This window comes from Cyprinus carpio, chromosome A3, assembly GCF_018340385.1.
Source record: "Cyprinus carpio isolate SPL01 chromosome A3, ASM1834038v1, whole genome shotgun sequence".
Classification (NCBI taxonomy): domain Eukaryota; kingdom Metazoa; phylum Chordata; class Actinopteri; order Cypriniformes; family Cyprinidae; genus Cyprinus; species Cyprinus carpio.
This window is the reverse complement of record NC_056574.1, coordinates 5,034,374-5,050,379: the sequence shown is the minus strand read 5'-3', so window position 1 is coordinate 5,050,379 and position 16,006 is coordinate 5,034,374. Positions and strand designations below refer to the sequence as shown.

Sequence of the window (16,006 nt, the reverse complement as noted above, 5' to 3'; positions counted from 1 at the left end):
ATCGTCTCTGAAGGCCCCGTCTTTGCCCTCCAAGCCGCCCAGAACAACTTCGGCTTTGGTGGGCAAAGGGTATGCGGCAGCAGGTCAGGCTGGTGCGTGTCTGCACACCATGGCGGTGTTACAGGCATACCAAGCTGACCTGCTTAAAGAGCTAGATGAGGGAGAGGAGATCAAGTCCGAAGATGTATCAGAGCTGAGACGGACCTCTGATCTCTCCCTCCGCGCCACCAAGGAGACCGCCCGAGTGATTGGGCAGTCTATGGCAGCTATGGTGGCCGTGGAGAGACACTTACGGCTGACTCTGTCTGAGAAGAAGGAGAAAGACAGGCTCTGCCTCATGGACGCCCCGCTTCAGCCTTCTGGCCTGTTCGGCAACGCTGTCAGCTCAGTCGTCGACAGGTTTCAGGAGGCACGAAAACAAGCGACGGCGTTCCATAAGTTCCTCCCTCGTCGCTCTCTCGGGGCATCTGGGCGGGAGAGGCCCCAGCCGCATGCCAGCTCCTCATATAGGGAGGCTCAAAAGCAGAGCGTCGCCTCTCGTGCTCCTCCGAATCGGGAACGCTCTCGGTCGGGGACTTCTAGCTGAGAGGGGCTGAGCTGAGAGGCTCGCCACCCCTTCGGGGGTCTCAGGAATAGCCAGGTCAAAGAAACACCGATCTGGCTGTCCCAGCAACACCAGAGGTCAGTCTGGAGAGACTGATTCCCTTAGTAGATTATTTGGCAGCGTGGAAACTACTGCCAAATGTATCTCAAGGGGTCCCGCGCACAGTAGAGAAAGGCTTCCGTATTCAGTTCGGCTCTCCACCGCAGAGATTCAACGGGGTTACTCCGATGCTAGTCGGCCCCGAGCAGGCTCTGGTTATGGAACAAGAAGTGAATACCCTATTGAGGAAGGAGGCCATCGAGGTGGTCCCTCCTCAGGACAGGGAATCCGGGTTTTACAGCCGGTATTTCATAGTTCCGAAGAAGGATGGGGGGTTGCGTTCGATCATAGATCTACGTGTACTAAATCGATCAGTTATGACACTGAAGTTCAAAATGCTCACAATCATGCATGTTGTAGCTCAAATCAGATCCGAGGACTGGTTTGTCACCATAGATCTCAAAGATGCATACTTCCACATCTCCATCCTTCCACAACACAGGAAGTTTCTGAGGTTCGCTTTCGGGGGCGAAGCTTACCAATATCGAGTATTCCCTTTGGCCTTGCAATCTCACCCCGCACGTTTACGAAATGTGTAGATGCGGCTCTGGTTCCTCTGTGTATGCAGGGCATCCGCATTCTCAATTATATCGATGATTGGTTGATTTTAGCTCAATCAGAGTAGATGGCGGTTCGACATCGAGATGTCGTTCTCGCTCACATGGGGGAGCTGGGTCTGAGACTGAACACCAAGAAGAGTGTACTTTCTCCAGTTCAGAGAACCACCTATCTAGGCATAGTGTGGTATTCAACCACGATGCAGGCACGTCTGTCCCCTGCTCGTATCGAGTCGATCCTCACGTCAGTCAAGAGAGTCAAAGAAAGTCAGTCACTCACTGTCAAACAGTTTCAGAGACTGTTAGGTCTGATGGCAGCTGCGTCCAACGTGATACCTTTTGGCCTGCTGTACATGAGACCCCTACAGTGGTGGCTCAAGACCAAGGGTTTTTCCCAAGGGGGAATCCACTTCGTACTATCAAGGTCACGGGGCGATGCCTCCGTGCCTTAGACATGTGGAAGAAACCTTGGTTCTTGGATCAGGGCCCGTGCTGGGAGCTCCTTGTCGCCGTGTACCACTAGCGACGGACGCATCCCTCACCGGCTGGGGTGCGGTCATGAGTGGCCACCCTGCCCGAGGTCTGTGGCGCGGTCGCCATCTAACATGGCATATCAATTGTCTAGAGATGCTAGCCGTCTATCGGACACTAAAATATTTCCTCCCAGACCTGGGAGGTCACCATGTGTTGGTGCGCACCGACAACACATTGGTGGTCTCTTACATCAACCACCAGGGTGGTCTGCGTTCTGTGTCTGCGTCTGGCGCACCAGATCCTTGTGTGGTCCCAGGACAAACTGCTCTCACTCAGAGCAGTGTATATTCCTGGGAAATTGAATGTGGGTATTCCTCTGCTGCCGGGAGTTCTTCCGATATCACTCCCGGGACGGGGTCCGTCTGCTGTTAGTACCCCTGTTCTGGCCGGGCCGAGTATGGTTCTCAGATCTGGTCTCGCTCCTCGACGGCTCTCCATGGGAGATACCGATCAGGACAGACCTACTCTCACAGGCGCAGGGCACGATAATTCACCCTCGCCCGGAGTTATGGAAACTGTGGGTGTGGCCCCTGAGGGGGCACAGCTCATAGCATCCGGTCTCTCAACTGAGGTTGTTGAGACCATCCACCAATCCAGAGCTCCCTCAACGAGGAAACTGTACACCCTGAGGTGGAAACTCTTCACCTCATGGTGCAGAGACCGTCAGCTTGACCCAGTTAACTGCCCAGTTGGTACAGTGCTGGAGTTTCTGCAAGCCAGGTTCTCTGCAGGGTACACACACCACACACAAAATTTATATGTCACACACATTGTCCCACAACATCCCCCTCTATATTCACATTTTGGTAAGACACCACCCACTAACAACACGTTTCCTCCGCGGTGCGCTGAGGCTGAGGCCTCCAGTATGGTCCCTTATTCCCCCCTGGGACTTGGTTGTGGTGTTAGAGGCACTTTGTAGAGCTCCATTCGAGCCAATTTAAGATATATCAGACAGACATCTGATACTTAAGACTGCCTTCCTGTTGGCTATTACCTCTCTGAGGAGAGTTGGAGACCTTCAGGCCCTCTCAGTGGCCCCCACTTATCTCGACTTTGCGCCCGACATGGCCAAAGCGTTCATATACCCTCGAGCGGGTTATGTTCCAAAAGTTCCCTCTGTCACGCCACAACCTATAGTGCTGCAGGCCTTTTGTCCTCCTCCCTTTCAGGAGCCCGACCAAGAGAAGCTAAACTGTATGTGTTCAGTTCGAGCACTGGACACATATGTCCACAGAGCTACCCTGTGGAGAAAAACGGACCAATTGCTAGTATGCTACGGTCCCCCCAAAAGGGGCTTTCCTGCATCTAAGCAGACTCTTAGTCGATGGATAGTCGAGGCTATCAACGTATCCTATGAGTCGTGCTCTGGTCTTCCCCCCGCTGCTGGGAGCCAAGGCTCACTCCACACGGGGTATGGCGGCCTCCAAGGCCTTCTTAGCAGGTGTATCCATGCTGGACATCTGCAACGCTGCGGGATGGTCCACGCCCTCTACATTTACAAGATTTTATGGCTTAGACATGCCAGTTACTCCAGGCGCTTCCATTCTCTCGACCTAAGTTGTGCTCTTCGGATACACACTAGGCAGGGATTTTTGGCCATGCAATATAGACAATGTTTACTTGACTGTACAGTCGTGGCCAAAAGTTTTGAGAATTACATAAATATTGGAAATTGGAAAAGTTGCTGCTTAAGTTTTTATAATAGCAATTTGCATATACTCCAGAATGTTATGAAGAGTGATCAGATGAATTGCATAGTCCTTCTTTGCCATGAAAATTAACTTAATCCCAAAAAAACCTTTCCACTGCATTTCATTGCTGTCATTAAAGGACCTGCTGAGATCATTTCAGTAATCATCTTGTTAACTCAGTTGAGAATGTTGACGAGCACAAGGCTGGAGATCATTATGTCAGGCTGATTGGGTTAGAATGGCAGACTTGACAAGTTAAAAGGAGGGTGATGCTTGAAATCATTGTTCTTCCATTGTTAACCATGGTGACCTGCAAAGAAACGCGTGCAGCCATCATTGCTTTGCATAAAAATGGCTTCACAGGCAAGGATATTGTGGCTACTAAGATTGCACCTAAATCAACAAGTCCAGCAAGTGCCAGGATCGTCTCCTAAAGAGGATTGAGCTGCGGGATCGGAGTGCCACCAGTGCAGAGCTTGCTCAGGAACGGCAGCAGGCAGGTGTGAGTGCATCTGCACGCACAGTGAGGCGAAGACTTTTGGAAGATGGCCTGGTGGTCAAGAAGGGCAGCAAAGAAGCCACTTCTCTCCAAAAAAAACATCAGGGACAGATTGATCTTCTGCAGAAAGTATAGTGAATGGACTGCGGAGGACTGGGGCAAAGTCATATTCTCCGATGAAGCCCCTTTCCCGACTGTTTGGGGCATCTGGAAAAAGGCTTGTCCGGAGAAGAAAAGGTGAGCGCTACCATCAGTCCTGTGTCATGCCAACAGTCAAGCATCCTGACACCATTCATGTGTGGGGTTGCTTCTCATCCAAGGGAGTGGGCTCACTCACAATTCTGCCCAAAAACACAGCCATGAATAAAGAATGGTACCAAAACACCCTCCAACAGCAATTTCTTCCAACAACCCAACAACAGTTTGGTGAAGAACAATGCATTTTCCAGCACGATGGGCACACCGTGCCATAAGGCAAAAGTGATAACTAAGTGGCTCGGGACCGGAATGTTGAAATTTTGGGTCCATGGCCTGGAAACTCCCCAGATCTTAATAATACATTGAGAACTTGTGGTCGATCCTCAAGAGGCGGGTGGACAAACAAAAACCCACTAATTCTGACAAACTCCAAGAAGTTATTATGAAAGAATGGGTTGCTATCAGTCAGGATTTGGCCCAGAAGTTGATTGAGAGCATGCCCAGTCGAATGGCAGAGGTCCTGAAAAAAGAAGGGCCAACACTGCAAATACTGATCTCTTTGCATAAAGTCATGTAATTGTCGATAAAAAAGCCTGTGAAACGTATGAAGTGCTTGTAATTAGATTTCAGTACATCACAGAAACAACTGAAACAAAGATCTAAAAGCAGTTTAGCAGCAAACTTTTGGAAAACTAATATTTATGTAATTCTCAAAACTTTTGGCCACGACTGTACATTTCATAATGTATTCGCTTTATTTATTTGTGTTATTATTTTCTGAAAACAATGTATGTCCAAGTAATGAAGTGAATTCCAAGCATAAAAAAGTAAACTTAAAAATTACTCTAAAATGTGACTTAAAATATACTTGTCACACCCCTGGACTCATTTAGTGTGTTTTGCCCCTGTGACCCAGTTTCTGTCTCCCGTGTTTGGTTTGATTAGTTCCCAGGTGTGTCTAGTTTCTTCCCCATGTGTTCCATGTACCTGTTAATTTAGTCATTCCACTCACCTGTGTTTCTAATTACCCTGTCTTTAAAGGTCCTAGACCAGTGGTCTCCAACCCTGCTCCTGGAGAGCTACCGTCCTACAGATTGCAGCTCCAACCCTAATCAAACACACCTGAACAAGCTATTCAAGGTGTTCAGGGCTACTTCATAGTTACAGACAGGTGTGTTTGGAGCAGGGTTGGAACTGATGTCTGCAGGACGGTAGCTCTCCAGGAGCAGGGTTGGAGAACCCTGTCCTAGACCTAGTCTGTCCAGTCTGTGTTTGTCGGGTCTACAAGTTACATTAGTGTGTCTTCCTCCTGTTTCCACGTTGGAGTTACCCCTGTGTTGGATTAATAAAGTCTTATTTTGCTTATCCTCGGCTCCGTGAAAAAAAAAAAAAAAAAAACTTCCTAGAAAAAAAGGGCACTTTCTCTCTCGAAGAAGAAAAAGGGCAGGTGCTCAAGCCCCTTTGATGTTTATGTGTGCACGTGCCTGTTCTCCTCACCAGTCCTGTTCTTTTGCCTGGTAATTCACCCCATTCCAATATACCCTTTTTTAATCCCATTTTTTCTAATTCTTATATGATGTTTTTCCTCTGTTCTTCATATCGTCTGTCTGCACCAGGGCTCTGAACCAGTTCAAGGATCGAAAACAGAAACAATATGTTACATTATGTTGACAGGAACATAACCAGAAACAGAAATAAATCAAATTGAATAGTAACACTTTTTTTAAATGACCATTAACCGGTTAATAACGTTATTTTATACACCAGCTCTATCTACCAGACACAAATTCAAATAATACGGCCTATGTAAATGTGACATTGACGCAACCAACATGAGTGAAATATTCCCCCTCAGCCGTAAATTCATCATAGGTAAGTTGCAATGGCAAATGCGGAGTTCTTCCCAGGATATATCACGAACCGTCAAGCATTACAACACAACTCTATAGAAATAAACCTGCACAGAAATAATTTGGATTCACATTATTCAGTGTTCTTATCAGACAGGAAATTATATTGTAACAGTCCCCCTCCCCCTTTCATTTTTAAAGGCAAGCAGAGCATTTGAATGTTCTTTAACAGTGAATATGATTTGTTAAAATACTGTTCTCCAAAAGCTGCAGTATGGTAGGGTGAGCTCTCCAGGGCAATGGTCGCCTGTAGTTTACATGTCATTTCCTAATCCATGTAAAAAAAAAATGTAGAATCATCCAGCAAAAAAGTTTAAGAGTCAGGTAAAGGCAGATGATTTAAAAGGTTGGGATCTTCTTCCAGAAGAATGGAGATGAACATTTCTTTCACAGTGTCACTACCTTTACGCACTATGCTGCAGATCTTCCTCATGCTGGCTTCACTGGTTGAAGTTGGATTTGTGATTTCAGAATATAATTCTTCATGAATGATTTTCTTCTGCAGCAAGTTGTCGGCAATGTTATTCACATTCTCAAACACTTTTAATAAGAGCACACACAATTTCTATCAAAAAAATTGAACTTTATCAAAGTTACCAGCCGATTGTGGTGTATTTTGGTTTTGTCCAGTTTGAAACAAAGTCTCGGCCCTGTTTGGATGCATGTTGATTAATTCTTTCCAAACTGTTTGCAGTCCAAAATGATTTCTGATCATCCACTCGACTTAGAGACATTTTGATGTCATTGACCACAGGATGTTTGACCTGAAAGAAGTTTGGCTCGATGTCACCTCTTAATTTGATTGCTTCGGGTTGGACAGAAGCACCAGGAACCTCAAGACTGTGTTGTTTCATCATCCGCAGTGGAGTTTCAGGTCTTGAACACTTGATTGGATGACTCTGTTTTTCCTCAGTTTAAATTTTTTCTTTAAAAAATGAATCTGATGGGAAAAAATACACATGGAGAATGATGGGGTTCTTTTGAGTCATGAAGATCAGTAGATCACAGTGCACTTTCACTGATATCCCTAGTTTCATAAGCACTGTTTTAGGAGAAAAAGATGGTTGGAGTAGTTTAGCATGAAAACGAGTCAACTCTACTGATTCCAAGGATATTCCCTCATCTTCAACACTAAGGACCTTTACACTTCGTGTGAGAGAGGGGTCTGACTCTGCTAAACAGGCATAATGAGGCAGATGAGCCTCCTCCAGTGTCCCTGAGGGTCACTGTCACATCAATCACAGGACCAATTCGCTCACACTGAAGCCTCGCCAGCTCTTGCACTGAGGAAACATCCATCCACTGCACGGTACTGGAGAGTGACCATCACCAGCACAGACCCATCGCATTCTGGTCCTGCTGCACTCGAATCGACCCGCCGGAGAGTGCTGATCCTGAACTCTGACCCTCCTTTCATTTTACAGACTGACGGCTCCACCTGAACCCACTGATCAGAATCACCAATGTGAACACAAGGACTGACCACACTAAGAGCGGCTGAAGATCCAGTCCAGATGGTTCAGACTCAGAGATGGTCGGCCTAGAGAACAGGTGATTACAAGATAAATGAAATGATTAAATGTGTGAAAGAGAAACAGACTATAAAAAATATAAGATGATCTCACTCTTCCAGCTTTTTCAAAACCTTTGGTTTTAAGTGAATCTCCACTTTCTCATTACAGATGTGACTCCAGTCCTGTTCTTTGCACTGGTCGGCTCCGTGAAAAAAGGGCAGGTGCTCAAGCCCCAGAAAAAAGGGCACTTTCTCTCTCGAAGAAGAAAAAGGGCAGGTGCTCAAGCCCCTTTGCTGTTTATGTGTTGCACGTGACTGTTCTCCGCCACCAGTCCTGTTCTTTTGCCTGTAAGCAACCGCCATTCAATATACCCTTTTGTAATCCCATTTTTTCTAATTCTGTATATGATGTTTTTTCCTCTGTTCTTAATATCGTAGCTGTGTCTGCACCAGGGCTCTGAACCAGTTCAAGGATCGAAAACAGAAACAGTATGTTACATAATGTTGACAGGAACATAACCAGAAACAGAAATAAATCAAATTGAATAGTAACACTTTTTTAAAATGAACATTAACCGGTTAATAACGTTATTTTATAATTATATCTACCAGACACAAATTCAAATAATACGGCCTATGTAAATGTGACGTTGACGCAACCAACATGAGTGAAATATTCCCCCTGTCAGCCGTAATTCATCATAGGTAAGTTGCAATGGCAAATGCGGAGTTCTTCTTCCCAGGATATATCACGAACCGTCAAGCATTACAAACACAACTCTATAGAAAATAAACCTGCACAGAAATAATTTGGATTCACATTATTCAGTGTTCTTATCAGACAGGAAATTATATTGTAACAGTCCCCCTCCCCCTTTCATTTTTAAGGCAAGCAGAGCATTTGAATGTTCTTTAACAGTGAATATGATTTGTTAAAATACTGTTCTCCAAAAGCTGCAGTATGGTAGGGTGAGCTCTCCAGGGCAATGGTCGCCTGTAGTTTACATGTCATTTCCTAATTCATGTAAAAAAAAAAAATGTAGAATCATCCAGCAAAAAAGTTTAAGAGTCAGGTAAAGGCAGATGATTTAAAAGGTTGGGATCTTCTTCCCAGAAGAATGGAGATGAACATTTCTTTCACAGTGTCACTACCTTTACGCACTATGCTGCAGATCTTCCTCATGCTGGCTTCACTGGTTGAAGTTGGATTTGTGATTTCAGAATATAATTCTTCATGAATGATTTGCTTCTGCAGCAAGTTGTCGGCAATGTTATTCACATTCTCAACACTTTTAATAAGAGCACACCAATTTCTATCAAAAAACTGAACTTTATCAAAGTTAACAGCCGATTGTGGTGTATTTTGGTTTTTGTCCAGTTTGAAACAAAGTCTCGGCCCTGTTTGGATGCATGTTGATTAATTCTTTCCAAACTGTTGCAGTCCAAACTGATTTCTGATCATCCACTCGACTTTAGTAGAGACATTTTTGATGTCATTGACCACAGGATGTTTGACCTGAAAGAAGTTTGGTGGCTCGATGTCACCTCTTAATTTGATTGCTTCGGGTTGGACAGAAGCACCAGGAACCGCAAGACTGTGTTGTTTCATCATCCGCAGTGGAGTTTTCAGGTCTTGAACACTTGATTGGATGACTCTGTTTTTCCTCAGTTTTAATTTTTTCTTTAAAAAGTGAATCTGATGGGAAAAAATACACATGGAGAATGATGGGGTTCTTTTGAGTCATGAAGATCAGTAGATCACAGTGCACTTTCACTGCTATCCCTAGTTTCATAAGCACTGTTTTAGGAGAAAAAGATGGTTGGAGTAGTTTAGCATGAAAACGAGTCAACTCCACTGATTCCAAGGATATTCCCTCATCTTCAACACTAAGGACCTTTACACTTCGTGTGAGAGAGGGGTCTGACTCTGCTAAACAGGCATAATGAGGCAGATGAGCCTCCTCCAGTTTCCCTGAGGTCACTGTCACATCAATCACAGGACCAATTCGCTCACACTGAAGCCTCTCCAGCTCTTCACTGAGGAAACATCCATCCACTGCACGGTACTGGAGAGTGACATCACCAGCACAGACCCATCGCATTCTGGTCCTGCTGCACTCGAATCGACCCGCCGGAGTGCTGATCCTGAACTCTGACCCTCCTTCATCTTTACAGACTGACGGCTCCACCTGAACCCACTGATCAGAATCACCAATGTGAACACAAGACTGACACACTAAGAGCGGCTGAAGATTCAGTCCAGATGGTTCAGACTCAGAGATGGTCGGCCTAGAGAACAGGGATTACAATGATAAATGAAATGATAAATGTGTGAAAGAGAAACAGACTATAAAAAAATATAAGATGATCTCACTCTTCCAGCTTTTTCAAAACCTTTGGTTTTGAAGTGAATCTCCACTTTCTCATTACAGATGTGACTCCAGTCCTGTTCTTTGCACTGGTCAGTGAGTTTACTGCACTTCCTCCTTGATAAACATTGAGAAAACCAGGATTTTTTAAAAAAAAAGATTCAAAATATACCACCAGTATGCTTTTCAATCTTTTATAGGAAACAAGAAACCATGTTTTTGTTAGATCTATACCTATATCATGACTGTATTTAAAAAATTTCGGCTGTAAAGTTTTGTATATTTTTAGTTTCTATCCTAATTAAAGTAATTTGTCATGTGTTTTGTTTTAAACTAGTTGCATTTAAACTATGCATAAAAAACATTGAGCACACAAACCCTTCAATGATCACAGTGCAGTGTGGCTCTGTCAGTGATTTCTTCAGAAACATGAGTCCTTCCTCCAAAAGCAATCCAGTGACACTGACACTGAAATATTAATGTTACACAAACATCAATAAGCAATAACATAATTTTGCAATGCTTTTAAAGCAAAATTATATTTGTACCCACTTTGTATTACACTTCTTAACTACTATGCACTAACATTTAAGTCAGTCATCTAATACAGTACACTTATTGTGCACATACATATTTTCATTGTACTGCAACATGAAAATTCATTGTAATATTAGAAATATCTCCATGTAATTGCATCTGTAAGTAATTTCCGTAGTCGCATCTATAATTACACCTACACCTATCCCTTAACCCACCCTTAAACCTTACCATACCACCAAATCTGGCCATAAACTTCATCCCATCTTAAAAGAGTTTTGCAATTCAGCATTAACACAAACATGAATACGATTTTTTTTTCTTTTTCTTTTCTTTTTTGAGACAATTAGACATATATATATATATATATATATAGATATATATATATATATATATATATATATATATATATATATATTTTTTTTTTTTTTTTTTTTTATAACAAATAGTGACTCTTCAGTCAGCCTGCAGCACACATTCACCATGAGAGGGAGTTTGCTCAACTCAATGATGAGTATTTTGTCATTAATTACTCAACCTTGTGGTTTCAGATGTGTTCTCGAAAGGACATACAACAAAAGGGCATGTTCTAAATAAATAAAATAGCCGTTGGTTTATATTACAATAAATGGGATCTGGAGCTTCTAAAATATGATGCAAAAGTACCATCAAATCATCATAAAAATCAGTTACATTATTTACCCCCTATATTGCGTCTCATCTGAAGCTATACAATAGCTTTGTGTGAGGAACCGATCAAAACTACTTACATAAACACTCATTAAAAAATACTCTTACATAAACATCTTTATCATGAAAGTTTATGTGTACTAAAGTGTGACTTAAGCATCCAGTAACTTTATGGGGCCATTGTATATGGTATCAGAGGACATGACAGAAATCAGTTTCATGAATAAAAGCAAATGACCTGAGCTGCTGTAGACTGTTGCAGGTCTGGGCGAGGAAAATAATCCCAGAAGCCCAGCTCTTATTCAGACTGACCAGCTTCAGATTCAATGTCTTCAAACCCACAGAGTGAAATGAAGACAGCAGCAAACTGATATGCTCATCAAGAGCTGAAGAGCTGCAAAAATATATTTGACCACAATAAATGTATGAATTAACAGTAAATCTACTTATGAGATAAACAGAGAAATGGCAAAAATAATATTTTTTCTTACTCTTCCACTACTTTTGCTGTCTTACTGAGTCTCTGTAAGAAGAGTGACCAGTCAGTGCTGGATATCTCTGATTGTGGACATGTAAGTGTGATGTTTAAGACTGCTGGAAATGATGGATTCTTCTCTGAGGAGCTCAAAGACAACCTGAAACAGACAGAAACACAGAGAAACATTTGATAACAGCATCGTACACTCACTATAGCTGCAGTGTTTTTGCTTTTGATAAGCGATTACAGCCTATGTGTTATAGTTTCTTACAGAACATCTCCATGAGTGACTGACAGGTCAAGTGACCATCTGGGACTTTCAGCACTGTTCTCACTTTCCTGAACCCTACCAGGAACAAAAAATGTATCATAAAGAAGAGGATTAGGGCCAAGCAATAATAAAAAGAATAAAACCATCTCATGATTAAAGTCATTATAATACGAGATTAAATTTGTTAAATTTCAAGAAAAATGTCGAAATATAATGTTGAGATTAAATGAATGACATGAGTGTTTATTCTTGACTTTTTCTCGAAACAGACTTTTTCTCTCGTAATTTAATGAGTTTATTCTCAACATTTTATCTCGATCTTTTTTTTTCTTGAAATTTAATGAGTTTTATCTCGAAACATAACAACTTTATTCTCGAAATTGAAATGAGTTTAATTTCAACATTTTATTTCTACATTTTTTCTTGGAATTTAACAAGTTTAATTTTGTATTATAATGACTTTAATCTCGAGATGGTTTTATTTATTTATTTATTTTATTATCGCTTGACCCTAATCCTCTTCTGTAAAATACAACACTTATTAGTTGATTAAATATTTCATATGGCTTTATCAGATGCAGTATGTTTGTTAAAATTACCTCATTTTTTTCAAGAACTTAGATTTACCAAGAATCTGGATCAAATCTCCAACTTCTGACAGGTGCTTTACTGACAACCTTGAGTCAAACACAAGAAATTAATTTAGATATTAAATGCTTTACATGTATTTATTAAAAAATGTAGTAAATGTATTTTAAAATGAGTTTCAATCAATAATTAAGTTTGAATTTACAAATGCAAACACACTGACTTCATAGTCTCACACATACAGAGTGCTGGCTGAAGAATCTTGAGTTTCTCAGCTGTTAAATCACAGTACATGAGGTTCAAGTATCTGACGTGTGGACAGCACTGAAGACAGTACAGCAGCACCCAACAGTCTGTGCTCTTCAGGGAAATGTTATACAGATTCATGGATACCCAGTCTCCTAAAGCTCTCCTCACAAGTTTCTCATCCTGGAGCTCATACAGACAGCGCAGAGCGAACAGTTCACATCCATGCTGTCTTCTCACTGTAAGAAGACTTTCCTGCAGGTTTGTCTTTAGATTTATGATTTGAGGAACAGTCCACTTGATCATTTCAAAGAGTGAGCTGCTCGCCTCCTCATTTAAGAGACCAAAGAGAAATATCACGACTGAAGGGATGGGATTTGATCTTCTTTCTGGAGAAGGCCTATTGATTATACCCTTCATTTTCAGGGAGGTCAACAAATCTGTGATTTTCCCCCAGGACTCTTCTTTATCCAGTAAAACATAATAAAGAGCAGTGAAAAACTCCTGAAAGCTGAAATGCATAAACTTGAACACTGGCACCTGTCTGTTATTTCTTTTCAAACTATCTTTATACAAGAACACATTAGTAGCAGGATCTAAGCCAGTCGCAGTCACACTCTTCTCTACAAAAAACTTCTCTCGCTTCTTCACCCCTTCCTCTGCCCGCTGACCCAGACTCCTCAGCATGGTGAGGACAGACTGACTCTTGTCATGATGCTCCAGTAGAGTGGACACAAAGTGCACGAGGTGGATGGAGGTGGTTGTCTTTAGTTCTCTCATCACATGATCATCATCTGTAAAGTGTTTCTTCAGACAAAAACAGACCATCCAACACAGCAAAGGCACAGAGCAGGCAGTCAGGAGGCTTTGACTTATCTTCACTCTCTCATATGTTTTCCTGAAGAGCTGCTCATCCTGAAAGAACTTCTGGAAGTACTCCTGCACCCCTGTCTCAGAGAAGCCCACAATCTCAGTGAAACGCTGAGGACCCTTGAGGAGATTCATCACTGTATCAGCAGCTAGAGATCTTGTGGTGACAAACATGAATGAGTCAGGCAGCAAGTTTCCCTTTAACACGCTCCTAAGAATTTCCATAGGTCTGGCTCTATCGGAAGGATTTGTGAGTACTAACATCGAATGACTGGGTGGATGAGATACATACTCATCAATTCCATCAATGAGGAAGAGGACTTTCTCTGGTGTTGTTAACTCCAGTATCTGTAAGATCTGATCTAATGTCAAACTGCAACTCCAGCTCAAAAGCTCAAACAAGCTCATCTCCTCTGAAATACACTTCAGCTCTTCACACTTTAATAGGAAAATTACATTAAAGTTTTTGTAGTAAAGTTTTCCAAATCCCCAGTCCAACATGATCTTCTGTAGTGTGAATGATTTCCCTCTTCCAGAATCTCCACTGAGAATCACAGTTTTTGGTGTGTTTCCATCACAGTCAGGACTGAACAGCTGATCTATTCTGATGCTGCGATTCTTGTCATTTGATAACAGATGAGATGATGTATTTAATCCAGAAGCATGTGCAGACCTCACATGCTCACGATAGTATTTCTCATTCTGCTCTTTGCTCCTCTGAATGATCACTGGTTCAGTGTAACGGCCTGCCAGCTCCACACATTCATCAGTTGGAAGATTACACTTGGTCACAAACTTACATTTATCAATGACAGATACTTTATAGTGAAGAATTGTGTCACTCCAACCTACAGAAAAACAGAAGAGTACAATAGTTACAATAAAAACACACAAGAAGGACATGAACAATCAGTTTAATGGCTAACAGTGTTACAAAAGATTTATTGTTCGAACAAATCCTGTTCTTTTGTACTTTCTATTCCTCCTGAAAAGACTTCCACATTTACAGTTTTTTTAAAGCCACATTTCTTAACAAAACATTTATTATGTTCGTTTACATACAAATTTTGTTTATCTTAATAGCTTAAATTTACTGACTGTGTGGTATCCAAACTCAAAATCCTTGAGTGTTTTCAAGGCAAGTGAAATTAATTCATGTATTCCCAATGCAAGTAAACATTTTACAAAATTAAGATGTACATAGTTAAACTAAGTTGTGACAAAATGTGAAAGAATATCATGTTCAACAAAGAGCTAAATATTTTGGAAAGCATTAATTATACAGATACAGTATCATTTGTACCTACCTTTCCGTGGCTTTCGCTTCTGTCCTTCAGGGATGTGCTTTCTCATTTCTGTGGACAACCTGCCAAACCTACAAATTAATTTAACAAAGATTAACATATACACTGTTACCACAATTTGGAGTGAAAAAAAAAACATAAATAGCACTGTATTATTTCATTTGTATTTCCAAAATTCACTTATCAAAGTGCCTAAACAATAGCCATGTATGTACCTGAGCCATGTCAAACTGGATGATACAGTAAAATTAATTTATCACATGAGAATATTGAAATAAATCCTGTACAGATTTTCTTACATTCACCTTCAATCATTTTATCTGACCAAATATATTGCAGCAGTCTGTGTTTTATGAGATTTTGAAAGTTACGAGGTTACCATTTGAGTGCTGTCTAACTTTATAAATTTAGTTATAAAAATACTTAATATTAAATATTTTTTAATTAACATCAGTTCATTTCAGTTTTCACATTGTTTTTTCTTTAAACAGTATCCATTAAACAGCAGCTGTTGACATCTTTTTATTAATTACATGATAAAACAGTTGGCTTTCTTCATATAAGACATTATTAACCGTCTGGTATTGTTCATTTAGGACAAGAGAACAGTCTTTTCAGACATTACTACTTCAGGTTTTCCATTTGGATATATATTTAGTAATTACCAAAAAACAATTTTTGCCATATTTTATATTTTTGAATGTTAAACTGTCAGTTAATGCATCATGGTTAGCTGTGATTTTTAAAAATTCAAAACTTTTTTTATCCAAAATGACAGAACAAAACACCAGAGGGTTAAGAATCAGAACATACAAGTTCTTCAAAGAATTAAAGCTCCTCTTCCTGAAATCATATAACTTGAATGCACTGGTATACGTTTTCTAAACCCTGGTATATGTGATTTCAGAAACAAATATATTAGGTTTAACATACCTGGCCATTAAATCTCTCATTTCTTGTTTTTTCTGATTAAGTTTGTCTTTCCAAATGATTGTTTTCCACACAAACATTTCATGCTGCTGTTTGATGAGAGTCATCTGAACAT

The 16,006-nt window shown here is 41.2% G+C and overlaps 1 protein-coding gene across 1 annotated transcript; it reads right to left on the bottom strand.

Annotated features, from left to right (window-relative positions):
- Positions 1-5,968: 5,968 nt before the first annotated feature.
- On the bottom strand, positions 5,969-16,004 carry LOC109095774 (NACHT, LRR and PYD domains-containing protein 1 homolog). The gene is given in 12 exon segments (XM_042716734.1): positions 5,969-6,783; positions 6,785-7,234; positions 9,504-9,891; positions 9,978-10,094; positions 10,356-10,445; positions 11,443-11,598; positions 11,696-11,839; positions 11,954-12,028; positions 12,553-12,630; positions 12,765-14,505; positions 14,965-15,032; positions 15,895-16,004. Coding segments are annotated over 12 exon segments (3,786 nt in total). The 5' UTR covers positions 15,999-16,004; the 3' UTR covers positions 5,969-6,408.
- Positions 16,005-16,006: the final 2 nt, after the last annotated feature.